The sequence below is a fragment of the Thermothelomyces thermophilus genome, chromosome 5 (assembly GCF_000226095.1).
Source record: "Thermothelomyces thermophilus ATCC 42464 chromosome 5, complete sequence".
Taxonomy (NCBI): Eukaryota; Fungi; Ascomycota; class Sordariomycetes; order Sordariales; family Chaetomiaceae; genus Thermothelomyces; species Thermothelomyces thermophilus.
Window position 1 is genome coordinate 3,379,035 of NC_016476.1, and position 24,170 is coordinate 3,403,204.

The 24,170-nt window shown below is 56.7% G+C and overlaps 7 protein-coding genes across 7 annotated transcripts; 4 read left to right on the plus strand and 3 right to left on the minus strand.

Annotated features, from left to right (window-relative positions):
- Positions 1–199: 199 nt before the first annotated feature.
- MYCTH_54073 (uncharacterized protein) lies at positions 200–1,270 on the plus strand (the record flags this gene model as incomplete). The annotated part of the gene is made up of 1 exon (XM_003665416.1): positions 200–1,270. A coding segment is annotated over one exon (1,071 nt), but the record flags the coding sequence as incomplete, so codon positions are not given.
- A 2,737-nt stretch (positions 1,271–4,007) lies between these two features.
- Positions 4,008–4,602, plus strand: MYCTH_2309226 (uncharacterized protein). The gene has a single exon (XM_003665417.1). It carries the CDS (start codon positions 4,080–4,082, stop codon positions 4,311–4,313), a length of 234 nt encoding a protein of 77 aa, XP_003665465.1. The 5' UTR covers positions 4,008–4,079; the 3' UTR covers positions 4,314–4,602.
- A 565-nt stretch (positions 4,603–5,167) lies between these two features.
- Positions 5,168–7,252, minus strand: MYCTH_2309227 (uncharacterized protein). Its single transcript, XM_003665418.1, has 7 exons — positions 7,021–7,252; positions 6,855–6,951; positions 6,736–6,796; positions 6,301–6,681; positions 5,803–6,241; positions 5,553–5,722; positions 5,168–5,462 (listed from the first exon to the last, which is right to left on the minus strand). The coding sequence occupies exons 1-7, from the start codon at positions 7,125–7,127 to the stop codon at positions 5,200–5,202; spliced, it is 1,518 nt and encodes a 505-aa protein (XP_003665466.1). The 5' UTR covers positions 7,128–7,252; the 3' UTR covers positions 5,168–5,199.
- A 1,941-nt stretch (positions 7,253–9,193) lies between these two features.
- Positions 9,194–12,001, minus strand: MYCTH_70349 (uncharacterized protein). The gene is made up of 2 exons (XM_003665419.1): positions 11,670–12,001; positions 9,194–11,203 (listed from the first exon to the last, which is right to left on the minus strand). The coding sequence occupies exons 1-2, from the start codon at positions 11,692–11,694 to the stop codon at positions 9,408–9,410; spliced, it is 1,821 nt and encodes a 606-aa protein (XP_003665467.1). The 5' UTR covers positions 11,695–12,001; the 3' UTR covers positions 9,194–9,407.
- Positions 12,002–13,632: 1,631 nt separating this feature from the next.
- On the plus strand, positions 13,633–15,783 carry MYCTH_2309245 (uncharacterized protein). Its single transcript, XM_003665420.1, has one exon. The coding sequence runs from the start codon at positions 13,967–13,969 to the stop codon at positions 15,599–15,601; it is 1,635 nt and encodes a 544-aa protein (XP_003665468.1). The 5' UTR covers positions 13,633–13,966; the 3' UTR covers positions 15,602–15,783.
- Positions 15,784–17,247: 1,464 nt separating this feature from the next.
- Positions 17,248–18,569, minus strand: MYCTH_2309247 (uncharacterized protein). Its single transcript, XM_003665421.1, has 2 exons — positions 18,391–18,569; positions 17,248–18,328 (listed from the first exon to the last, which is right to left on the minus strand). The coding sequence occupies exons 1-2, from the start codon at positions 18,463–18,465 to the stop codon at positions 17,384–17,386; spliced, it is 1,020 nt and encodes a 339-aa protein (XP_003665469.1). The 5' UTR covers positions 18,466–18,569; the 3' UTR covers positions 17,248–17,383.
- Positions 18,570–20,828: 2,259 nt separating this feature from the next.
- On the plus strand, positions 20,829–23,553 carry MYCTH_2309250 (uncharacterized protein). The gene is made up of 4 exons (XM_003665422.1): positions 20,829–21,315; positions 21,389–23,132; positions 23,191–23,317; positions 23,373–23,553. The coding sequence occupies exons 1-4, from the start codon at positions 20,941–20,943 to the stop codon at positions 23,467–23,469; spliced, it is 2,343 nt and encodes a 780-aa protein (XP_003665470.1). The 5' UTR covers positions 20,829–20,940; the 3' UTR covers positions 23,470–23,553.
- The last annotated feature ends 617 nt before the right edge of the window (positions 23,554–24,170 follow it).

The following is a 24,170-nucleotide window of genomic DNA, read 5'->3' on the forward strand; positions in this document are numbered from 1 at the left end:
CGGGACTCGCGCCCCGTTTAACGATCGTCGGAACCTGCCCGCTGGCCTGGGCGGCCCCGAATTTACACCTCTGCTCAAATCCGCGACTAGGAATAGCGCCCGGCGATATGGCGTTGGCAAAGAGAACGGCCGAGCCACGCCGGGCTTCCTCGCCAGGATCGACGAGTCCATGACACCCATGCCCGCAGGCGAGACCAGCATGTACGGCGCCTCCCGCAACACCTCGTCTTTCTTGGACAATACGCCTCTTCCCGAGGTGGACAGCAGTAGCGCCGCGTCCACTCCGCTGGTCATGAAGAGGCGAGAGGGCAAGGGCCCTTTGGAAGACGGGAACCAGCTTTCGCTGCGGGAGCAAGAGAACGTCATCGACAAGATCGAGAAGGAGAACTTTGGTCTGAAGCTCAAGATTCACTTCCTGGAAGAAGCGCTGCGGAAAGCCGGCCCCGGTTTCAGCGAGGCCGCCCTCAAGGAGAACACCGAGCTCAAAGTAGACAAGGTGACCATGCAGCGCGAACTTCAGCGATACAAGAAACACCTTACCTCGGCCGAGAAAGACCTCGAGAATTACCGAAATCAGATCCTCGAGATGCAGGAAAAGGCCAAGCGGAAGTATGCCGACGAAGAACAGCGAGCCGAGCTTGAGCGGTTACGGCAGCAGCTCGAGGAGAAGGACGCGGAAATCGACGACCTGAACCGCCAGCTGGAGGAACGGGACAATGATGAGGACAAGGTGGAGAGACTCCAGGACGAGATTGGCGACCTCGAGGCGGACCTTCGGCGCAAAGACGACTTGATCACCCAACACGAAGATGAGATAGAGGAGCTCAGGGAGAAAGTCGACGATGCCGAAGAGCGGCTCAAAGATACGCAACGGCGTATGCTGGAGCTGGAGGAAAAGGCTCAGGATGGGGACCGTCTCCGCGAGGCAAGGGAAACAATTGAGGACCTGGAAACCAGCGTGCGGCGTTTTGAGCAGCAAATGGAGGATATGAGGGAGAAGTTCCAGGACGCGATATCACAGAAGGACCGTGCCGAGGCAGATCTGGAGGAACTACAAGAGGAAATGGCCAACAAGTCACTCGTCACCAAGGGTCTCTCCCGCCAAGTCGAGGAGAAGGTTGCGCGTCTGCAATCCGAGGTCGATAAGGCTCGCCAGGAATGCTTGTCCCTGGAGGAAGAGCGTTCCGCGCAACAAAAGGAGATGGAGGGCTTGAGGATCAAGCTCAGAGAGGCCCGCGAGGAACGCGACTCTTCGGAGCGCATTCGGCTTGCTCTAGAAGCTAGACTGGACGACGAGCAGGGGTCTTGGCAAAGAGAGTTGGAGGAGACGAAGCGTCAGCTCAAGGAGGCGAGGCAAGAGCGCGACTCGGCCGAGCACATCCGCTTGACGCTGGAATCCAAGCTCGAGCAAGCGCAGGCTGACCTCCGCATGCGGAATGATGAGAAGGCGCTCCTTCAGACCCGCCATGACGCCCTGACCAGCGAGTCGACCTCTCTGCAGCGGGAGGTTTCCAGACTCAAGCAGACAGTCGCCGAGCTCGAGGAGAGCCTGGAACAAGAACGCCAGCATGCCTTGAGTATTGAGCAGGATATCCGCAACCAATTCCGCAGTGAGATTGACCGACTGAACGACGAGATTTCGGATCTGCAAGCCGAGTGTCGCGAGAAGGATAATCTCTACGATAACGACAGCGAAAAGTGGGAGGCCGAGCGTCACAATCTCGAGGCCGAACGGGACCGTGCCGAGGAACGAGCCGCCGGCCTCCAGCGGACAATCGACAAGCTGCGGGATGCCGAGGGCGCCTTGTCGAGCAAAGAGGCAAAACTCCAAGAAGCCCTCAAGAGCGAGGCAGAACGGCATAAGAAGGATGAGTCGATCTTGCAGGCCCAGATTGACCGACTCCAACAGGACCTGAGCTCTAGGCAAGACATGTTGGAGGATCTCCGGAACGAGCTGTCAGCCGTGAAGGACGAACTTCGCCAATCCCAGCTGGATTACGAGGCTCAGAGGGAGAAGGTGGAAGCACTCGAAGACGAGGTTGAGATCTTGCAGGCCACCATCGACGAGGAGTCAGAGAAGGCCCGTTCCGAGCTCGACCGGGCACGACAAGAGTGCGATCAACTCAAACAACAGCTCGCTTCTCTCAATGCCACGGCCGATTCGGCTCGGGCTTCGTCGGCCGCCTCTCAAGAGTCCGCCAAGCGGACGAACGAGAGCGTGACCCGCCTCCGATCGCAGCTTGCCGAGGCTACCGAGAAGATCACAAAGCTGACCGAGGAACGCCGAATGCTGCAGGATCGCACCTCAAGCCTGGATGCCGAGCTTCGCTCTGTTCGGGCCTCCCTTGAGGAGACCAAGGCCGAGCGCAACGAACTCGAAGCAGAGCTTGGCCGGCTCCACGCGCATGGCGAGGACACGGCCAAGCAAGACCAAGAGCGGATCGACCTGCGTGTGGCCAAGACCAAGTTGGAGGCCGAACTGCGCCGGCTTAGGGAAGAGAACAAAGCCCTGGCCGAGAGGCGACGGGAGGTAGAGGAAGCTCTTGAGAAGGAAATCGAGAAGGCTGCGGCCGAGGAGGATCGCCTGAACGACGAGGTCCGCGAGCTCCAAGCGCAGCTGAGGCAGACATCGGATAACACCGAGCTTGCATCTCTCCGAAGGACCATCCGCGAGCTCGAGCGTCGCGTTCAGGAGTACGAGACGAAGCTAGCCGCGACCCAGTACTCTCAAGCAAACGAAGGCAATAGCGAGCTCTCGCTACTTCACCGTGAGCTCTCGGCTGCGAGGAAAAAGGAAATCGAGCAGCTGAAGCACGATGCTTCCCAGAAGGAGACCATCAGATCCCTTAAACGGCAAATCGCGGACCTCGAGCGCAAGGTCCATGAAGCTACCGTGACCCGCTTCACCACCAGCAGCTCCCTGTCCTCTCACGAAGGCTCCGCGCAGAAGGCCGAGGTCTCCGAGCTACGCCATCAGCTCTCCGCCGCGAACCAGTCGGTGCACGAGCTGAAGAGGTCGCTGCGCGAGGCCGAACGGAAAGCATCCGCATCCGCACGTGAGCTTCAGAAGTACATGGACGAGTTTGAGGATGAAAAGCTGGTTCTCGAGCAAGCTCTCGAGGACGCCCAGGCTGCCGCTGAAGAGTCCGCTGCGGCGCATGAGGAAACTTTAAAGAAGTACAAGCAAAAGCTCGAGAAATACAAACGAGAGCGAGATGAGCTAGCGGCTGCCGTGCGCGACCAGCGGAACAATAGTATGAACAGCAGTCTTAGCGAAATGTCGCTCGAGGAGCGCCGGGATTTGCACAAGATGCTGCGCGAGTCTCAGCTGACCGCTGACAAGCTTGACCGCGAGCTGCGCGAACACCGCGAGGCGCTCGAGGAGCTCGTGGGTGTCGAGACGTCGCTTCGAAAGAAGCTGGAGCGAGCACGCAGCGAGAGAGCCGCATACAGAGCCAGCGCCGAGAAGCTGCACAAGGACTTCAAAAAGCTCAAGGCGGAGAAGGACAAAGCTGTGGCCGAAGCAGCGTCGGCAGCGGTCGCCGCCAACCAGGAGCGTGCCCTCGTCCGTGCCTCCGACTCGGGCAAGAACGGCGTCGACACCGATGCTATCATCCGGGCCGCCGAAGCCGCCGAGAGAAGACACGAAAAGGAGATCCGCGGCATGGTGATGCAGATGGAGTGGCTCAAGGCATGCTGGGACCGCGAGGCCAAGCTGCGGAGCGACGCGGCCTACGCGAAGCAGTACCTGATGATGCAGGTTCAGGTCCGCGACGCATGGTATGTCCTTTATTTACCCCACGCTTTTATCCTTCACGAACTGCTACCGAGAACATAACACTAACACTTTTTTCGTCTCCGCCAACAGCAACAAAGCCGACCTAGCAATCATCAACCGCATCCGCGCCGAGATCAAACCAGCTTCCGCGCGGCGCGAACATTCCCCCCTCGCCGACCGAAAACAACAGCCGCCGCTCCTCCTCCTCGAAGACGGAGCGGAGGGAACCCGTGAGAGGAGACGACGGACACCCCGCACGAGTCTGCGCCTTGCCCTCAACGCGGTGCGCTGCATCGTGCGCATGCAGGTCGGCGCCCGCGCCTGGGCCAAGCACGACCAGGTACGGCAGCGGCTGGCCGAGTGCTACGACGGCATGCAGCGCGAAGAGCGGATCCGCGTCATGCGGAATCAGTGGCGCGCGGAGGTCGCGGCGCGGAAGACATCGACTGGTTCTGCGGCCGGCGTGTCCGGGCACGACCGGAGGGGACAATCCAGGCGCGGGAAGGATAAGAAAGGCGGCGAAGTGGGCTGCTGAGTCTGTCTCCTGTTGGAAGTTTGGTTCCTGTTCGGAAAGGTGTCTTTCTTCTTGACTTGGCCTTGCTTGGTGTTGTCGGGTTAAGTGTGCTCATCAGGGGTCTGGCGTCCGGTGCAGCGTTGGTTGTTTGGGTACTACTCCGCCTGTCTATCTCGCAAAGGGAATGGTCGAGCTTGTCTCACCTCGATTGTGTCGTCTTGTTTTAACATACCTGTCGTGGTTGGGTCGCGGAGCGGTGTTTTCGGGAAGGGGGAAAGAGGAGGGTTGGGGGGGATCAAACCATGTTGGCGTCTTGGGTGTATCCGCGCTTGTTTTGTGGGTTGGGGTGTTGGTCAGGTATTTTTTTTCTTTTTTTTTTCAATTCGCACAATAGACCGGCTGGAGGATAACTGGGTGTCAACAAGGTTGGACAAAGGCGTGGGCAGGGGAGCACAATTGTCGGCATTCAAGACTGAATCGAGTTGTTTATTGGTACTCCGTACTGCTCATAGTCCAGGTTCTTGCCAGCATGTAGGTCCTCGCATACGAAAGCAGCGATTGATTACTGCAAGTATGGAGCCGTCGTTGTACCCGGGGGAAGGGGGGCTGAGCGCATTGTCCTGGGGCGTACAACTTCCCAAGCAATCAAAGGCGTTGAGAAGCTCGCACTCCAGCATGGAGTCATTGAACCTCCCGTGTGCCACTGAGCCAGGTTGCCTGCGCCAGCCAGCTCTATCGGGGATATTAAATAGCACGTTCCCACCCATCCACCCTTTCAAACTTTCCAACACAACGAGAGTGTTCTGGCGAGGAAGGTCCCCTCTTCTCCCCTCCCCCCAATAACAACAACAAAAACAACGACGAAAAGAAATTCGTATCATTCGTACCGCAGCCCTCCTTGATATGCTCAAACCCTGTCCAATCCAAAGCCCGTCCTCCTCCTGCTCGAGAATAAACCGTGGTCCCTTTTCCGCGACTCCCGGACCAGGCCAATAAAACCGAAGCAAGTCCAAGGTTGAAAGAAGCCGGGGCAACAACAATAGTTACAGGTAAACCGGTAATTGGTGGATACCAACACTATCTGCACTATCCGCCCATCAATCAAGCAATTCCACCAAGCAATCACATCACAAACAGCACATTGGTGTCTACTCGTCCATGAAAGGCGCCCAAGACACCAACCGTGTCAGCCTGATAAGTCGCAAAAGGGGTGGGTAAAGGGGTTGGTTGGATCTATAGAACAAAAAAAAAAATACTTACCGAGTGGATGACTGCACGAAAGCTGAGGTTTCTGGGTGTAGCGGGTCTGCAGTTCGTCGCGGATACTGTTGAGGAGCTGGACGTAGCTCTGTTGCGGGTTTTTCTTGAGCGCGGTAATAAAGGCCCAGGACATGGCGCCAGTTGCCTGGGAAGCGATGGTGGCGTCGGCCCTTTTGGAAAAGCAAGTGTCAGCAACCTTGCTATCAACGCTACGAGGAATACCAAGGAAGGAAAGAAGGGTGGCACGAACGAGGTTTGGTCATCCTTGCTCCCGGAAAACATGATCACATCCGCCGGCGACGTCTTGTATGCCATTGTCCTGTTGTAGGCGTCCTCGCTGTTGCTGGCCTTCTTGAAGAAGCCCACAATGTTGCTGGCCACGCCCCCGAGATCGCCACGGCTATAGGCCGACACCGCGCCCAGCAGGCCCTGACCGGCCTCCTTGGCCATGTTGGGCGCCTTGAGGATACCCTGGGTCGAGTAGACGTATGGCAGGTCGAGTGCCGTGCCAGAGTGGCACGAGTCAAAGATGGCCGTGAGTCGAACGCCTGCCTGCAAGGGGCGCACCATGATGCGGTGCATCTCGTCGTCGGTGATGTGTCCCATCTGCCGGAAGTCGACGGGGTAAATGACCTCGTCGTACCCGTCCTCCTCGTCGCCGTCAAGATCTTTTGTCTGCCCGCCGTGGCCTGAGGACTACCGTCAGGAATCAAGTTGCCCTGGCTGAGAGGGGAACCATGATACTCACCAGAGTAGTGGAAGAAGAGGGAATCGTTTGGCCGAGCGTCCTTGACCAGCCAGTGCATGGCTCGGAGAATGTTCTGCTTCGTCGGCTGGCTCATGGGGTTCTGCTGGTCATCGGTGAGGATGACCATGTCCTCGCGCTTGTAGCCGCAGTTCTCGACGAGGTAGGCCGACATGTTCCTCACATCGTTGATGCACCCCCTGAGCTGACCGCGTTGGTTAAAGTAGTTGATGCCAATCAGCAGGGCTTTCCGGCGCCCCGTACACTGGGAGTATTGGAAAGCATATTGCTGCTGGTTCCCATAGTGCTGGGTCGTCGGTGGCGGCGGCGGCGGAGCATTGGGGTTGCCGTGGACGTATGAATTCGAGGTCACCGTGGGCATGGCTGAACCTCGTTAGTGTGCGTACCAAGACGTACATGGGCAAGGTCATTGCTCACGAGGTCTCCCGTAGTTATTGGGAGCCGGCGGCGCGGGTTGCTGATATGGCTGGGGCGGCGGCTTAAAGGGGGGGACTCAGTTGGCCGCGTTCAAAGTTTCAAGATAACGTCAGACGAACCTGGGGGTAGCCACCGTAGGCCGGGCCCGGCTGTGGGTAGCCGCCATATCCGGGTCCCGGGGGCGGATGGGGCTGCTGATAACCGTAGTTTTGGGGTCTTGGGAACGAACAGATCAGTTACCAATCCCTTAACGCAGCAGGAATGCGGGAGGATGTCCAGACGTACGGATAGTAACCGGGGTACTGCTGCTGCTGCTGCGGCGGCGGCGGTGGCGGCGGCGGCGGCTGGGCGTATCCACCAGCGTTGTAGCCCGCCCCAGGGTATCCAGACATATCAGCACGGATAAGTCAGCGGTAGATCTGGGTTCGAAGCGAGGAGAGGGATCTCGGTCGATCGGTCGGTCGGTCGGTCGGTCGAGCGAGCGGCCGCTAACGGCCTCGCGGAGTGTGAACGAGCGTCGAGCGTCGAGCGTCGAGCGGCAGAGGGAGAAGGCGACGAACCGTCTCGACAACGATAACTCAGACAGAGTGGTTGTTTATCTAGGGACACGCGTTGGCGGTTGGCGGGCTTGCAGAGCCGGTAATGGGATCGGGAGCAGCGCGGTTGGGTGTGGAAGCCAAGTCGGAATCGGACTTCGAGCGGGGCCGTTTGTGGGATTCGATGGCAAGTCTAACTAGAGGGCGTCGTCGATGAGTACGACGATACACGAGGCAGAGAAGATGCAAAGAAGGAGAAGCTGTCAAAAGATCATCTGCGGATGGAAGTCACTGAGACACTGCGGAAAAGCGGACATGAACCCGGCAGAGAGGAAAAGGTCAGGAATTGGATCGCCAAAGCCGGGGGGAGGTGGGGGGTCGAATGTTCAGCCAGCAAAAAGGCGCTGTATACTCATGCATCGGTACGTACCTGGTGATGTATTGTGTGCGTGCACACTGCCTAGCGTGATAGTGTGGTATAACTCGCGGGTTTAGTATATACAGAGCGTTGCGTAGGTAGTTGTAGGACAGGCAAGGTTGGTAGTGTACGTAGTGCGGTGTAATTTGTAACGTAGCGTATAGTATAGAGCACACTTGTATGTACCTTATTATGTACATACGAAGGACACACCTGCAGGGTAGAAGTTCGGAAGTACAGTCGGGAGGGAGGAATCTTGCATTTCCCGCTGTTCCCGCCGCGTGGGTCTTTGGTCCGAGGCGAAAACTTCCGCTCGGTGAGGTTCGAGCTTCTTGAGCTGAAGGTCTTCGATCCAGGTTGGTTTGCGCACCGGGGATGGGACGTCAGGCGCTTGGCTCGGGTGGGGTCGACGAAACAGCATGTCCAACGATTGGATGCCATACGGTGGGTTCAGGGCCACGCCAAGCCATGTGGCCCGGGGCGCTGGAGATCGTCGAAATTTTCAGCCCTTTCTCATTGCCAGGGGTCCGGGGGACATGGTTCATTCGTGATCTTTATCGCCGAACCCTCGCTCTCTTGTATGGGCTGTGGCACGCAGACGAAGCTGATAGTTTCCCAACACGCCGAAACATCCTGTTTCTTTATCAGCTAGCCCGGGGTACTGTGGAGGCTACGTTGTATGTGTGTATGTACAGTATGTACTGTACGTAGTAGGGATTCACCACTATCTATAGTGTAACTATGGGCAGCACGCAGAGAGATCTTGCCCCCCCAGGATGCGTTGGGTGTTGAGAGGTCGCCTCAGGTGGCCGCCGCTCTGGCGGCCGGGATTCTCCGTCCATTCGAATCCGTCGAGACGGCGAGCAGACAGCCGGATTTGAAACACTGCAAGGCCAGAAAAGATGGCCAGGACTGCTTGGACCCTAGTTATTGTAGGGTGAAAATGATGCTGCCGGGTTCATGTCATGGGCCACTCAGCCCCGTGGCAACACAACACTCGTTCAATCTGTCCAGGAGAACCGAGGCTCGGCATCGCCGCCCAGAAAACGGAAAACTGCTGTCATGTTCTCTAGCCGCCGGAGACCGCGATGGCGCAGATGAGAGGTTGACGAACCTGATCGACTTTATCGCACTGGATGCACTTTGCTTGTGTGTGGTATTCCGAATACGGATTACCAGTAACAGTACGGATAATGGATGCACTGCAATCACGTTCCTTCCACGCGTCTGCGCTCAGGAACCAGGACGTCATAGCAGCCACGCCAGCATTCCCTACACTACTAACTAGTCGTTCTCCGTAATGCATCTAAAAACAGCAAGCCCAGGGCATCAGCGACAGCATCCCATTGGATGGCAGCTCGAGGATCTTCGCAGTGGGGCTACTAAATCAACTCGGCAGCCACTCACGAACTGCGTGCGTAGGATAACTACTTGTATGTACGGGTTACATACATACATGCGGGACGCAAGGTTCGAAAGGCGGACCGGGAAAATATCAACCTTTCAAAACCGTGCCTTTCAGACTTCGTTCACCATGGTTATTTGCTCATAATCCCCTCCATCACACACAGGAATTTAGTGCAATGGTATGACCAAACCCTTTCCTAGGGTTCTGTGCGAGCTAGGCCGCCCGCCCTCTACGTAGAGAACTCTCCCTTCGGTAGTTACCAGCAAGCGATTCGTCCCAGCCATTCTCTCCGTCGACAGCGAGGGGCTAGCTATGCCCCCGTCATCTTTACATCCGACCGACCCTGCTGCGCCGTGTCCTCCGCGGCACCACCCTCTTTGTCCTTAGGGGGCTGCTCCCGCATCATCCAGGCCAGCATGCTCCAGACGATCTGCATGGCCTGCACCCGCTCCTCGGCCTTGAAGAAATCGAACCACGGGCTCCTCCACACCTCGAGCTTGCCCCAACTCCTCTTCCCACCCTTGGAATCATCGTCGACCTCCCCCTCCAGGACAGCAAGCAGCCGGTCCGGCACGCGCAGCCGCAGGATGCTGATGTGGTGCAGGAGCGTGCTTACCACAAAGATGTCGTCGTAGTCGACGCCCTTCGCCCGGCCGATAGCTTCGTACCGCGTCCGCTTATCCCAGGTGGACGCTGGCGGGCGCACCATGCGGTAATTGTCATACATGGGGAGGTTGCCGGATTTCTTGAGGCGCTTAGCGCCTTTGCCGGATCCGCCGCTGGCGGGAATGCTGCTGTTGCCTGTGGGAAAGGGGAGGCCGCCTCCAGGGGGGCGCGAGAAGGGTCTTTGCGGGAGGGACATGGCCGCACTTTCCTTCGACGAGGAGGGTGACAGACCGCCCTCCGGCGGCGGAGCGTCCTTGTCGCCGATTGTCTCGTCCGCGCCAGAGAGCATCTCAATCTCGCGTCCGATAGGTCCGCCGGGGCCGCCGCCCCAGCGCGGCTTGGTGCACCACCACGCGTTCTCTCCGATGCGCTTCTCGGTGCGGCCTTCGCGGGCGCGGTGCTGAGCGGTGATCAAGCCCGCCACTACTTCCCGGCCGAGGTCCAAGATCGAGTCGCGGTCCGCCTTCGACGCCGGCGCTGTGGGATCCGGTGGTGGGAAAGAGGTCGTGTGCCTGGCGCTCACGGCCGCGATCGGCCCTTCGACGATGCCGGCCCGGGCGGCTTCGCGAGTGTTTGGGCTCCGGAAGACGAAGGTGCAGCCCGAAGAAAAGTAGGAGCTGCGTGGCGAGCCCGTGGGTGGCTTGGAAGTGATATAGAGACGCGGCTCGACGCGCGGTGCCGACACGTTGCACGTGAAGTCGTACGCCACCAGTTTCAAGAAGGCCGTGACGATGCTCTGGCGGTAGTCCACCGGCATCTGGTGGCCAGCACCGGTACGGAAGAACGCGGCAGCGTTGGTGTCATCCTCGGTAGCCTTGCCACGCTCGGCAGTCGGCGTTTGGCCTTCACCGTTGCTCTCTCCCGCCTGGTCGGCTGTGGTTCTTGCCCCCTGGGGCCTTGAGGTGTCATCCCAGAAGGCTGAGAACAAATCCAGAAAACGGTAGAACTCGTAAGCGTTCCCAAGTCGGGCTTGCTGCTGGCCCTTGGGAGGAGGCATTCTGCGGATTGTCCGGTAAGCCATCTCGTTGGGAATGAGAAGCTCCCGTCTTCTATCCAGGTAGGTTTGGCAACCAGGTGACAGATTGCCCGAGTTCAGCCGTTTCCGAGTGCTCTCATTGATGGCATGGACCTCCTCGGGAGACAGAGCGTGCCAAGCCTCAAAGTCGGGAATGAAGGCCGGGTCCGGGAGGAGCTGGGCCAGAGTGGCATCCGGAACCACGTGCAGGCCGAGAGCTTCGAAGTGCGAGATCGAGACCTCGGTCGGGCGGACAATGCTCTGCAGCAGCGAAGTGAGCGGCTTGTCCGGCTTCATCGAGGCCTGATCTTGGGCATCAGAAGCATCCTTGTCTGGAACCTGTGGGTAGCATCGGGGGAAGTTGATGGGCGTTGGCGGCGGGACATCCTTGGGTGGTTCCCCCCTTGGCAGCCCCGTCTGATGGACTAGACAACCATGTTAGAGTAGTGTACGGATATCTGAATATAGGTATAGATGATCACTGCCCCGGTCCCGGTTCGCATCGAGGACTCTTGCCAAGACCCGCATTCAGAAACATTCAAGCCCACGATGCAGCGAGTGTTTGGTAAGGGCGGAGAGAGGGACTTTAGTTAAATCGGATGAGAGGCAAAAATGAAAAATTGGAGCTGACGGAAGAAAAGGGGAAGAAGGGAGAGAGTTGGGAAGGGGGCGGGGGGGTGCCGGCCCTCAGCAAGCGTAGGAGGATAAGGAATATGGGCAATTCACTTGTATGATGATGGTGGGGCGTCTTGTGGTAGGTGCAATGCTAGTGGTGAGCGAGGTCTTTGGCGAGGGAAGTCGAACCCCAGGCCAAATCAGGCCCACACAGTCAAGACGCGGCGAAGTCGATGCCCAGAAAACGGTGGTTGAGAACGTGAGCGTTTCACTTACGCATAAACGAGAGATTGCCGAACATGTCGCTCTTCTTAGATGCTGGTGTGCGAAACCACCAGTCAGGTTGAAGCGGTCACTTGGTCCTTGTTTCGATTACTGAGCGACCGTGCTCGCAGTGCGGAGATGCGAGACAGCGGACAACGGCCGATGGTCGACGTGCCCCTTAAAGCGTTGTTGAGGCGTGGAATTGGCGGTGATCTGGATGTGTCCTGAATTGGGCCAGAGCCAAGCGGTTCTGCCACGGCTGCCGCTACGCTCGACACCAGTTGTCGCGGGGGAAGAAGGGCGGACAGCAGAATCGTCAACAAGTCGAGCTGCCGGTCGTCGTGAAAGCGGGAGGCGGAAGGGAACCAGGCGAGCGGGATGCGAGCGGAGCGGGGCAGCAACATTCGTTGGCATTGCATGAGGTGCGTGGATGCCACGGGTTATGGGCCGTGCACTCCGACTTGCATCCTTGGAACCCGGCACGGGGTTACTTTCGGCGTCCGCTCGAGGCTTGGGCATCGCGGAATGAGACTCTGCTGCGGGTGCCTATGCCTTCGAAACACAGGCAGATTGCCTCCTGCTGGTTGAACGAAAAGCGCTCGAGGGGCGCTCATACATATGCTTCGCCGCTGAGGCGACAGTGATCCTGCTGTTCGAGGAATACTAAGCCGAAGTCTATGCCTACCCGAGTGTGGGTGACTGTCGGGTTGTCAGGCCCCTGCTTCTCTCCGCCTACACTAGCTGCCCGCCTATTTGTACATTACACTAGTTACTTCCAAAACCTAACCTGACGGCAACGTAAATACACTAGGGTATCTTTCCACCTCCCTACCTTCTAGAGTAAAGCTCTCTTGCAAGCGAGCAATCTTCACGCAGGATAGTAAAACACACTACGTCCGTAGAGGCTAGCACAGTTGTAATCCTTAAAAATGAACCGACCTAATGTCTTTCTATGGTCATCTCTGTTGGAGTTCTCCCACGAGGTACCTTATCAGTGTAAGGTCGCGTGCCGGAAATGACGGTACATACAGTGTGCGCAAACAGTATGGGACCTGCGTGGCATTCTAGGTGACATTTTAGTAGTAACTATGCGGTTTCGTGGACTTGCGTCGCTCAAACTGGAATCTAACCTAAGACACCTTTCTCCTTTGGGCGGTTTCTTTCCTCCGGGGGAAAGCAAAACGACAATTATTCGGGGGAGAGTGGCGGGCATTGGGATGACTAACCACCTGTTTCATTTTTTTTTCCCAATCGTTTGTTCGCGGTTCGTCCCATCGTCAACACTCGGAGAGCCGTAACGCACAGCGGCCATGTTCAAACAGCGGCGTTTTGAGGAAGCAGGGCTGGCGGGGGCCCCGTCGGGGGATCGCCTCCGCGCACCCGCAACCCGTCTGCATCAGAAGCGTCGCAGGACAGGGATTAACCCATCACGGATGGGGCCTTGCAACGACCCCTAACAAAAGAGCCGCAACCACCGGGATGGGATTCTCTGCGGATATCGGCTCGGATATCGCGTGTTCCTGAGCCCAGCTGACCAATGACAGTCTCTCAATGGCTTCTGCTTCGGCCCATCAAACGACTTAGCCTCCAAACCGTACTCGTGCACGTCAGGAGTCGCCTGTTTGGGCATGCCACGCCGTTGCAGCTTCGATGCTTGCACTCGACGCTCAGGCTGCCATTCTGTGTAGCTTCACTCGGTCCTGAGCGTCGACTATGGCCGTGGTCGTCGCCAAGTTACTGCCAGTTTCATCCTTCTGCTCTTCTTTCCATCATCGACTGCGACACCAGAGGTGCCTTGGTTCCAACCTTCCTTGGGCTCTTCCTGCTCATCTTCCCCTTGACAGGGAGTTTCTATTCCTCTTTACTTTTTGTATTGCTAGGTGAAATCTTGATGGTTTCCCAATGAGTTGAGGCGGCCGCCACGGCCTCCGTATTCACTTCTACTGTACCCCTTTGTGCTTGTAAATATTCTTTTCTACACATTCTCAGTCCCTTTCTGTTCATCCGGGGCGGCTGGCTCCGCACATCTTGTTCAACGAGGAGAGATTTGTCATCGGAGGATGGCGTCGAGCGGACTACCATCAGGAGCCTTCCGCACCACCATCAATGGACGGCGATGTACGGCAGTGCCTAAGGTTGCGGCAGCCTCTCCGAGTTCAAGGAGCAGCGCGAGCGCGAGCAGCGTCACTGCGGTGACCACGGCAGTTAGTTCGTCCAGTACGACAGCGACGACCCCTACGGATGGACTGGCCGTGGCGCCGGCCGCAGGTACGGATGGCGACGCGGCGGAACAGAGTTCACCGAGTAAGATGGGCCCTTCTCTAGTTGCCACAACAAGCATTGCCACGAGTTCGGCGCGGCGGGTACAGTCTCCGGAGAACCCGTCGGCTTCCGAACCCCCAACACAACCGCCTCCTGCCGCTCTCCCCTCAGACGACACCGCCTCGCGTTTGTCCACTGCTCCCCCTGATGTGTCACCTTCACCAGCGCCTGCATCTCAGAGCAGACAAGATAATACCAGCGTGGTAGCCTCGATAACGGACACACCGACGAGCTCGCCGGAGTCCGCAACAACGACCGAGGCTGCTTCCCCTGAGCTGGCCGTAGGCCCAGTTGCCACGCCGTTACTCAGCACTATAAGGTCACCGCAAACGCAGAGCGACACTCCGGCAGCCGATGCCACAGGCACGACCTCGACAGATGTAGCGTCGACGGCGATCCCAAACTCAAACAATAATGCAGTCCAATCCACCGTGGCAGTGGCTGGTGGCGTCATTGGCGGTGTCGTGGCAATTAGCATTCTCGCCTTCTTCATCTGGTGGGCGAGGCGCCGGATGAAGAGGAGGAGAAGGAGCACTCTTTTGACACCCCTCGACGTCGTGCAGCCCTCTGATCGAGACGAAAAACGCGGCGGCGGCTACGAGATATCCCGCGGGAGTATCGGACCCACACCAGTGGCAGTGAAGGTCAAGGCTTCTCTGGGATACAACTTCAGAAGGATCCGAGATCATTTCAGGAATCGAACAGCGCCGTCCGTGAACCTTGACAGGGGCCCCTCGCAGTTTATTGGCCCGACCACGACGCAAAGCCGCGCCCGTTCGGGCATCATTGGCGCCGGGCGGGCAGCCAAGGGCCGCCTCAAGGACTGGTGGGCGAGCCTGCGCACGACGCTCACTCGGCGCGGCGATGATGCCCGGGAAAAAAGCGAGGGTTCTCCGCCGAGGAGGAAGGCGTCCAGCTCGCAACCAGACTTCCTGGCTCTCCTCAGCATGGATACCGGGGAGCTCGACCGCGAAGCCCGACGACGACAAGCTAGCATCGCCCACCGCCGCTCCAGCGCCGCTCCAGCCGACAACTTCTCAGGCGGCATGAGCCTCAACATCGGCCACGAGAACCCTTTCAGTGACGCCAACGCCATCGCTCATACGTCAGCTAAGCCAGCGCCCCTGAACACGGCCGACCCCTTCAGCGACAGCAACGCCATCCGCGGCCCACCCTCCGCAATGGCCCCTACCGGCGCCCCTGTGGCTGACATCCGCCGCTCCCGCAGTAACAGCAGCGCCTACAATTACAGAGCCAGTCGCGACAGCGCCGGCTCTCTCCGCTCCGTGGCCACCGCCGCAACCGCAAACCAGCGCAACAAATTCCGGTCCGATCCGTTTGATTTGGAACGTCCCGAGTTCCTAGGTGGAGTCAGCAGCAGCAGCAGCAGCAGCAGCAGCAGCAGCACAGCTGACGCAGTCGGATTCAACACCTTGACAGGGTCTCAATCGCAGCAACAACAACAGCAACAACAGCAGCAGCAACCCAACCCACTTCCTCCGGCACGAGCACGCACCCGTACCGCATCCTTCACCTCCCGCTACTCCACGTATTCCAAGTACTCGTCCGGCGTGAGCGAGCTAGTCGTCGGCCGCGGCCGAGGGCACCATGGGCTGGGGTGACCCGGGGCCCGACGTCGGCCCGGGGAGTGCTGCGAGGCGGTGGGTAAGCTCTGGCAGCGGTGGTGGTGGCGGCGGCGGCGGCGGTAGTAGTAGTACCGATATGGTTATCAATGGTAAAGGGGGTGACGGTGCGCCGCTGCCGGACAGGAATGCGGCCGGAACGCAGGGTTGGATGGAACGGCTTGTAAGGGAGAGGAACGTCGCTTTTGGGCGCGAGGGTCAGCTGGGGAGTGATCTCAGGTTGAGTGGAGGGAGTTCGGGGAGTGTGGGAAAGGCAATGTGATGTCTTTGAGTTGTTGAATGGCATTGGAAACAGGGCAAGGATCGCCGCTCAGGTGGTTCTCACTCTCATCCTTCCCCGGTTATGGCTCCAGGGAGGGGGATGGGGCCGGCCTTGCTGAGCTTCGCATCGTGGGCGTGGCTGGTGCCACCATCTACCGATTGGTTGCATGCCAAGTGCTCCATGTTGTCGAGCCTTCATCGCTTCAAAAACATGTATGCCACCCTGCCAGACGAAATGGCCCAAGCTGAACCACAATCCTGAGCAGCAACAAGGTTAAAGGGCAAAGCGATGGAGAAATGCGGGATGGACCGTACACAAACGTTGACAGCAGATGATGAAAGCAAAGGTGTCGAAGGGCAGCAGATCCCTCGCTTGACTTCTAGCACTCAGCTAGAAGTTCCGCCTGCGATTGGTATTACAGGATGCGTCCATTCTCACGGATGACCGTGGCCCATATACAATCAAGTTCCCAAACAAAGATGGATCTCATTACCCGAACACATCCAAGTGACAAAGCTACTCTGTCGTCTTGTCTTTTCATCACTGTTCGCGAGACTCGGGACACCCAAGCAAACAACAGAAACCAAACCCAAGCATATCCAAGACATTGCAATCTTTAATCATTCATTCATGCACACTAATTAAAGCTTCCAATCGCCGCTGGCACCACTCATACCAGGAGCTCCTATTGTCCGACTCCTTCAGCTCGCTCGACCCCGGCTCCAGCTCCACCGTGGGTTATCATACGGCCATCTGATTGGCTTCTGCCGCGCAACGCCACAAAACGCGAACCAAACTCGAAAAGTCGCGTGAAACGCGTCTCAGCAGCGCGGGGTTTCCCAGCCACCACCTTGATTGGCCTGCAAGCACTCAGACCTGCTTCCTCGAACCAACAAATCCTCCGACCAAGCGATCCAACATACCTGCGCCCCTCATCTTCTTGCGTCCCTGCCGACGAACAACCCCTCCCCCCCGCCTCCGCCTTCCGATTGATCTCGAGATTCACGATCAACTCATCTATCGTAACACTCGATATTCAATTTCTAGACCCCGCCTGTCGGTTCCATTCGTGCAACTTGAAGTAAGCAAAGTAGTCGTAGTAAACAAAGGAAAGGTGCCGATCCTGGCTCGCGTGCTTCGATGTCATTGCTCGCTCATGCGCAGTTCTCAATGACGTCGTGTAGTCCGCTGACAACGGGTGATGGTGGTGGTGGCGGTGTTGTAACATTGTTAGGCAGTCTCGAGGTGGGGTAAAGTAAACATGAAGGTGACCGCGAGAAACCGAAACGCCAATGCTCCCAAGAATGTAGACTTAGGCGGGAAGTAGACTGAAAAGAAAACAGCTGCTGATTGCCGAGCAAGGAGGTTTCAGGAGGTATCGAAAAGCAATCCGGTCCTCATTTGCGGTTGGGATGAGAACAACCATATGGGAACATTGATGGGAAAGAGTTGGACGATAACCGACAGGAGCAAACTTTCGGATGACGGCGAACGGCCCCTTATGAGGGAGTATCGTCGAAAGTGAGACGTCTCCTCGTCGCGCTGCGTGGTGTCTTGCCTCCTGTGAGAGGGGTCTTCCACGGCTTCTGCGCCGGGCTGGGCGTCATATGCAAAAACTCGGCGAAGTCGAAACCGAGGCCAGGAGTCGCTGGGTAAGGGTTCCCCCCGCCGGGGGTAGTCATCATCGAGGACGGCAGCGCTAGCTTGTTCTTCGGTGGCGGCGTGGATGGGGGGTCCATCCGGTTCTTCGGCGGGTTCGCAGGGGAGGGAGATGCAGCCAGATATAGGAGCAGATCCGCACCCTCCTCAGTCTTGGACTCGTCCGCTGTTTGCTTGTCCCTTGGCTTCTTGACCAGGCTGCGGCTTCGCATAGGCGGTGTTCGGGGCGGCGATACTCGCACATGGCTGGCTTGGAAGGAGTGGGTTGGTAAATCGTCCTCATCATCAGAATTGGCAGCGTAGTTGGTGGTAAGAACGTCATTGATCTGCCGGGATCCGGAATAGAAAGACAGATCTGGGCCGGTTGACGTAGTGAAATGTTGCTGACGCCTCGGTTTTATTGGCGACGATTGAGTGAAATGGTGATGGGTCGAGAAAGACCTGTACGCTGTCGGGGACTGGCGAAACCGCTTGCTCGGGCTCGAGAACGTTTCGTCGAAGGAGGCAAGATAGGTACGCTTCCTGTGCCCGCTGCTGCCGTTGCTGGACCCAATGGCATCGGAAAACAGCGGTGCCTTGAGCGGCGAGCTCATCAGCGTCCTGGATGGGTATGGAAGGTCGGAAGCGCTAGAGGAGGAGTCGGACAGGATATCGCCATCCTGCAAGCGTCTGCGGCGCATCTCCTGCTCGAACTTTGGCTCTATCGTGTCGAGTGTCTCGTTCACCAGGTTATGCTTTGTCTTGAACTGCGCGAGGGCAAGACGGTTTTGGAGCCTTCGGGCCATCTGAGGCAGAAGCGAGCGTCCGTCAGCTTCCCATCCCTGCTAAAAGGAGGCAACAGCCGTACCTTGCTGATTTCAGCCCTCTTGAGCACCCTATCCGCCACGACCTCGGGCTTTTTCTTCGACGGCGACGACATCATGTTGCGGGTGGTATAAAATTGCGGGTTGACGCCGTTCTAAAGGTAAGGAGGAAGCCGGAGGTCAAGAAGTATGTGGTCTGAGGTCTCCAGCTGTTCGAGGCAAGGCGCTGGGCGCCTAAACCCTGCGTGAAGGAACTTGGTCGAGACTTCGTCGCTTGTCGCGGGCAGATTCGCTCGAGGGTAAGGTTTGCAAGCTGCTTTTCAGCTGGTCACCTTATTTGGGACACAGCTGGCGTTGGGAGGACAGGAAAGGAAGAAACTGCGTACTGCATAAAGATGGAGAGGTTTGAGCGCCGGAGAGGACGGGACGGGATGCAGGAGCAAATTCACATTCCTGTGGAGACCGGCAGATTACCAAGTACACTATTCCCTACAAGTACCTTGCTTGGTACACTGCTGTAAAAACTGGCCCCTGGGCTGGGGACGTACCTGCCTACACTAGGCGACCCACCACCTGCAGCTTGCGGCGCAGGGCGAACTGGGGCAGCTCGGCAGGCTGCCTAACACAGGGATTGGAGATTGGCCAGTAAATGTGTCAGTTGCGGGAAGTGAGCTACGATTCTGCATATACCTAATAAAGATGGTAACAGCAGTATGTCCTGTATGTATGTACACAGTACACTACATCACTCAGTAGTATAGGGATACCATTAACTACTGCTAAGTCAGGTAGGTGGGTAGCTCCCATTCATTTTAGCCCATTTGATCCCCACCAAGCAAAACAACAGCTAAGCGGCGCTCTGCCCTGGTGCCAGTGTTTAACTTTTAGTGCACTCTCAATTTGTCTGCACTACTTTGCACTCCTATTGATTGACAGGCGGATTATTAAGGCGGCTTCTGAACGAAGGTGCCATCTGGCTGGTAGGCGGGTTCGAAAACAGCTGGAAGCTTCTGGAGACCCAACGTTGGACAGCAAAACTCGATAGCAGTCGCAAAATTCGTACATACATACATTGGGATGTAGTGTAGTTGTCCTGTACGTAGGGTGTTCACGTCCCACCATATTACATTCCTACGTAATGCAACATGTGCACATGTGGCATACATGCTCACATGGGCACCCGGCACCTTCGATTAGTACCTACTACGCGCGTGAAATCTTGTATCCACATGCGTTTCTACAACGTAGGTTCCGTTCCCTGCTGAATGCTTGCCGCAGCAGATGAGATCAGCGCCCCTCTGTTTGTAGTGTGCGGAGTGTACTGTTATTATGTCTTCCAGATGGCTCACCACGTGTTGCACACCTCGTATTTCGCCATTATCGGGCAGCCTACTACCCTTTACAGCTCCACAGACATCGCTAGAATCGCAACATGCAACCCTAGGTTTCGAAAACTGGAGCAAAATATCAGATCGCCTTTCATTCACTTAATCATGCGATGGACGTCTAGATCATGCTCTGACTGGCAAGGAGGAGCAGAGGTACGAAAGAGGAAAGAACCCATCAATAGCTCTTACGACACTCGTATTCATTACCTCGCTGATAACTGCTTTCCTTTTTCGGCGGGAAGAAGAGAAATGGATCCTGCTGACCAAAGGTAACGTTTTCTGTTGTTAACCCAGGGCCATTTGGTCGGCACCCAGGTCACTACCTCAATACCAAGGGAGCCCAGGTCTTCATGAACGATTTCTGATGCCCGTGTTCCCTCTTCCCAGCCCTTTCTATGCTTTTTATCTGCCAGCCGCTGTGGAGATTTTGATCACCTAGGAACGCGCGCGCCGCACTCTTCACATTCCTTGATTAGACGAAGACTCTTCCCAGTTCCAGCCGTTGGAAATCCCTGCTCTCTAGCCAACAAAAACGGTTCCACGTTTCGATCTCAAACAGTTGGAGACACAGGCACACCGTGGATCCTGCATTTACTGGTCAACGGACCAGCTTTCCGGCCCCATCGCCGTCCCACCTCAATTGCGTTGATCGCTTCGGCGAATATGAGACACAACGACGGGATTGCGCCTAGAACGAAAAAAGAATAGGGACGATCGAAAACTGTCGAGCCCACGGACGCTGATTACCGGGCCCCAGTTCTTTATCATTATCGTTTGCTCGCCGGCCATCCAATGAACCGGGAATTGCGCATGTAACTACGGAGTAACTAGTGTACTATGGTACACACAGGAGGAGCAGCGGCGGCCTAATAACACGACATACGTCATCCATCCCCGGAGACAAACTTGAGCCCTCGCCGCTCCACAGTGGGAAGCGTAGGCGATTACGACAAACCACCACTCGAAACTCGGACGGAACATAAGGGCTGGAGCTCCGGAATTCGGTGGACACGAATCTCGCGCACCTGCAATAGCAAGTCTATTCCACTCGCTTTTAATTGCACGGTGTTGTCGTTCACGGCCAATCTTTGTTGTCAGGGTGGCTCTGGCAGCTTTCCGAACCTGTTTTGCGATCCCTTGTCTCGTTAGCTTTCTCTGCCGCTCTCATTTCGGAGAAGAAAACGCACGCCGGTATTCTAAGCAACAATGCCTCCCTCGTTTCTGAGCTTGAAGGAGTTGCGAAGACGATCACGGGCGAGCTTCAAAACCGAACGCTCCACAGACGAATCGAGCGAAGCTAGCAACCATACAACCCCAACCAATGGCTCATTGACACCCCCTTCGATAGGAGCAGAATCGGACCCGGCCTTAAATCTGCAATTCAAAGACCAACCGCAATCACAATCCGCTCCACCTACTGCAGTCGCGAGGCCGCAGCCTCACCCCCTTCCAAATGCCAGTAACCGTTTCAGTGTTTCGGGCATGATCGGTCTGGGATCACCAGTCCCGGCTGGAAGGGGTCCAAGCCTGCCCATTTCGCATTATTCTCCTCGGATAAGTAATGTGGCAGATGGCTCGTGGGTAGGAGCCCTGTTATCACTGCGGGTTTCGTGCCTGGTACTTCTGGATATGTTTGGTTGCTAACGAGCAGAAGGTCTACCAAAAGGTTCTACTCGTCCACGGCACCATTGGCGAGCCATTTCATCCGTCACTTGACGGCACGCTTACCGTGAGCCGCCTCGACGACCACTTTCCCCCGATTTCATGGCCAGTGCACAATTCTTGCTTCAAAGCACTGGTATATCTGTTGCCCGGGGCCAACCGCTTTCGGTTCGACTTTTCTAGCCCGAAGCTCGCCAACAGCGGATCTTCCAACCCTATCCACAGCTCTCATTTGACAGTTCACATGATCCCCCCTGCCGGGGCACCTCCTCTGCAACTAGCGATTCTTTTGGCAAAAGACTCCCCCGGTACATTCGACGCAGTACCGGCGCGGGTCGAAAGGGAAGGGAACGGGTTGGACACGGCGATTCGCAAGTTCCGCATGGCAGCCTACCTCTGGCAGGCGTTTACGGCTGAGCAGATGTCGCGCAACAAGCTTGGGCGACGTACCTTCAGGTTCGAAGAGGAATGGACGACGGGCTCGGCAAACCTCCGAGACAGACAGACTGGTACCCTCCGATCCGAAGCGCGAGTGCATGTCATTCGGACCGAGAAGACCTTAGCGGAGCTCCGTGATATCAATCTGGCACAGCAAAATACTAACGCCACGGACGCAGGGGGCCTTTATGGTATTACGGCAGATGCTGTGCGCGATTACTTCAAACCGCTCCCGGGACAAAAGTTGTACGTGTCCGTAATGCTGCTAGATGCGCATTGGGATAAAGACTCGAAGACAATTGTCGGGCATGCTGCCCTCGGCGGACAGGTCGGCGATTTGCACCTTGGTATCTTTGGATCTCACTGCCTCCAGAGCTACCCAACATGCTTCGAAGAGGTAGTACCGGCCTTTACGGATTGTACGCCGACCGACACCAACTACGTCGGCAACGACTGCAATGACGCCGGATCCTCCTGGGAAGCTGCTAATATAGGCATTGGCGCCCACCTGCACGAGGTTGGGCACCTCTTCGGTTTGCCCCATGAAGAAAGCGGCGTCATGCTAAGAGACTACGTAAAACTCAACCGGACCTTTCTCACTCGCGAGGCCTACTCCACAAGAACGCGTTCGAGGGGCGGATTTGTCTCTCAAGAAGATGAGTGTACCTGGCATCGGCTCGATTGCCTTCATTTCCGCAGCCATCCCTGCTTCCGCCTCCCCAACGACCCCGTGCTTAACCCGGATGACAGCGTCCAGGGCTGGCCCATGGAAAATGGGACTCTGACCGTCACAGCTGCAACAGGCGTTGCCTACGTTGAGATCTACGGCGAGGGTGATGACGTGTGCCACGCCTGGGTCGAGTACCAGCCTGAGAACGGCGGGCCAGTGCTGAGGTCTGTCTCGCTGAGTGAGCATGACTTGCGAGCTAGGCTGCCAGAGGGCAAGCGGAAGGGCGTACTACGAATCTCGGTCAAGTCATACGGCGGCGGGTCCTTGGTTGTAGACGACTTCAGCAAGCTCTGCTCCAAAGAGGCAGCTTGCCTGAGACTTCCTAGTGCGATGCCCGGTTTGCCCAAGATGGCGTTCCGGGGGAAGAAGCTGGGCTTGTCGCAGATGGAGGGCTCGGAAGCCCACGAAGTTGTATTCACAAGCGCGCTCAAGCACGATCGAGTACTGTCCAAGGTGATAGTATATCATGGCTTGGCGGTAGACGGGATGGAGTTCGTCTATGATGACGATTCGAGGCAAGTGTTTGGTAAAAAAGGAGGCAAAGCGGGCGGTGATGTATTTGATATGGGTAAGAACCGCCATGCGTGTTCCCTTCTGGTTTGGAGATTTCTGACCTAGCCTCCCAGACATACGCCGGGGCGAGTACATTACGGGCTTCTTCGTTCGCTCTGGGTTCTGGATCGATGCTATCCAAGTATTGACCAGCCTGGGCAGGAGGAGTCCGTTGTTCGGGAATCCTCACGGCGGTGATCCGTATGTTCTCGGTCCTGCTCTTCCTGATGTTTTACTCTTGCTGACTGGTTCTCAGGCATACCTTAATACCTCCGAGAGGCTATAACATATGCGGCGTTACGGGCAGTTGTGGCCCGTGGCTGGACGGATTCTCCGTTATTATCACGAAGTAAAGCCTGCTGTTTGGAAACGCCGTGGTACCACACTTCCAGCCGAATGGGCCACGTTGTTCTTGAACAAAGCCGACAACTGTCAGCGGAGAGGCATGTCCTTACTGGCCTTTGGGTGGTGACACACACCACCTTCACTAGGACAACCCTTTTATGCTCTTCTGCGGATAATGGCCACAGCAATGCGGATGGCATGTTCATCGGTTGATATGTACACGTACAACTTAATGCTAATTCCGGCATGCAAGGGATGCGAGAGTGGTTGGGATAATAAGGTTCATTTAGATGGCTTGGGAAGGTGGAATATGTCTGGCCCTAAAACACCGTTAAGCCACAGTTTCATTGATAAAAGTGATGCTGAGTCACGAGGTTATTAGAGCTATTTCTGTCACGGGTCTTACCAATGGTTATAATGTACACACACATCCGTTTGTGCTCTCGGACCCTGCCAGTTTTGGAACGTATTAACTACCTCCTCCGCGTGTGAAGAGAACCGGCTCTTGTTAGAATACTTAATTTCCCAGGCAAGACCGGTCAAGCCTAGCATAATGATAAGGGCTGGGCGAGGATCGTTCCCAAGGCACCTGTCAGTATGATCTTCCATGAAAGTACAACAACCATGGGTAGTATTGGATTCCCGTCACTAGGAAGATTCCACATAACAAGATCATTGGAGGAAACCCGGTACATTCATTTCCTTCCCC

Bases quoted from the DNA above. Each gene is read 5' to 3' on its own strand.
- MYCTH_2309226 (XM_003665417.1), top strand. From the start codon at position 4,080: ATGCAGGTCGGCGCCCGCGCCTGGGCCAAGCACGACCAGGTACGGCAG.
- MYCTH_2309227 (XM_003665418.1), bottom strand. From the start codon at position 7,127: ATGTCTGGATACCCTGGGGCGGGCTACAACGCTGGTGGATACGCCCAG. The intron at 6,797-6,854 runs GTTCGTCTGACG...CCCCCCTTTAAG, and splicing joins CCTACGGTGGCTACCCCCAG to CCGCCGCCCCAGCCATATCA. The intron at 5,723-5,802 runs GTTCGTGCCACC...CTTTTCCAAAAG, and splicing joins AGCAAGGATGACCAAACCTC to GGCCGACGCCACCATCGCTT.
- MYCTH_70349 (XM_003665419.1), bottom strand. From the start codon at position 11,694: ATGTTCGGCAATCTCTCGTTTATGC. The intron at 11,204-11,669 runs GTAAGTGAAACG...ATGGTTGTCTAG, and splicing joins CGGCAATCTCTCGTTTATGC to TCCATCAGACGGGGCTGCCA.
- MYCTH_2309245 (XM_003665420.1), top strand. From the start codon at position 13,967: ATGGGCCCTTCTCTAGTTGCCACAACAAGCATTGCCACGAGTTCGGCG.
- MYCTH_2309247 (XM_003665421.1), bottom strand. From the start codon at position 18,465: ATGATGTCGTCGCCGTCGAAGAAAAAGCCCGAGGTCGTGGCGGATAGG. The intron at 18,329-18,390 runs GTACGGCTGTTG...CTTCTGCCTCAG, and splicing joins AGAGGGCTGAAATCAGCAAG to ATGGCCCGAAGGCTCCAAAA.
- MYCTH_2309250 (XM_003665422.1), top strand. From the start codon at position 20,941: ATGCCTCCCTCGTTTCTGAGCTTGAAGGAGTTGCGAAGACGATCACGG. The intron at 23,133-23,190 runs GTAAGAACCGCC...CTAGCCTCCCAG, and splicing joins CGGTGATGTATTTGATATGG to ACATACGCCGGGGCGAGTAC. The intron at 23,318-23,372 runs GTATGTTCTCGG...ACTGGTTCTCAG, and splicing joins AATCCTCACGGCGGTGATCC to GCATACCTTAATACCTCCGA.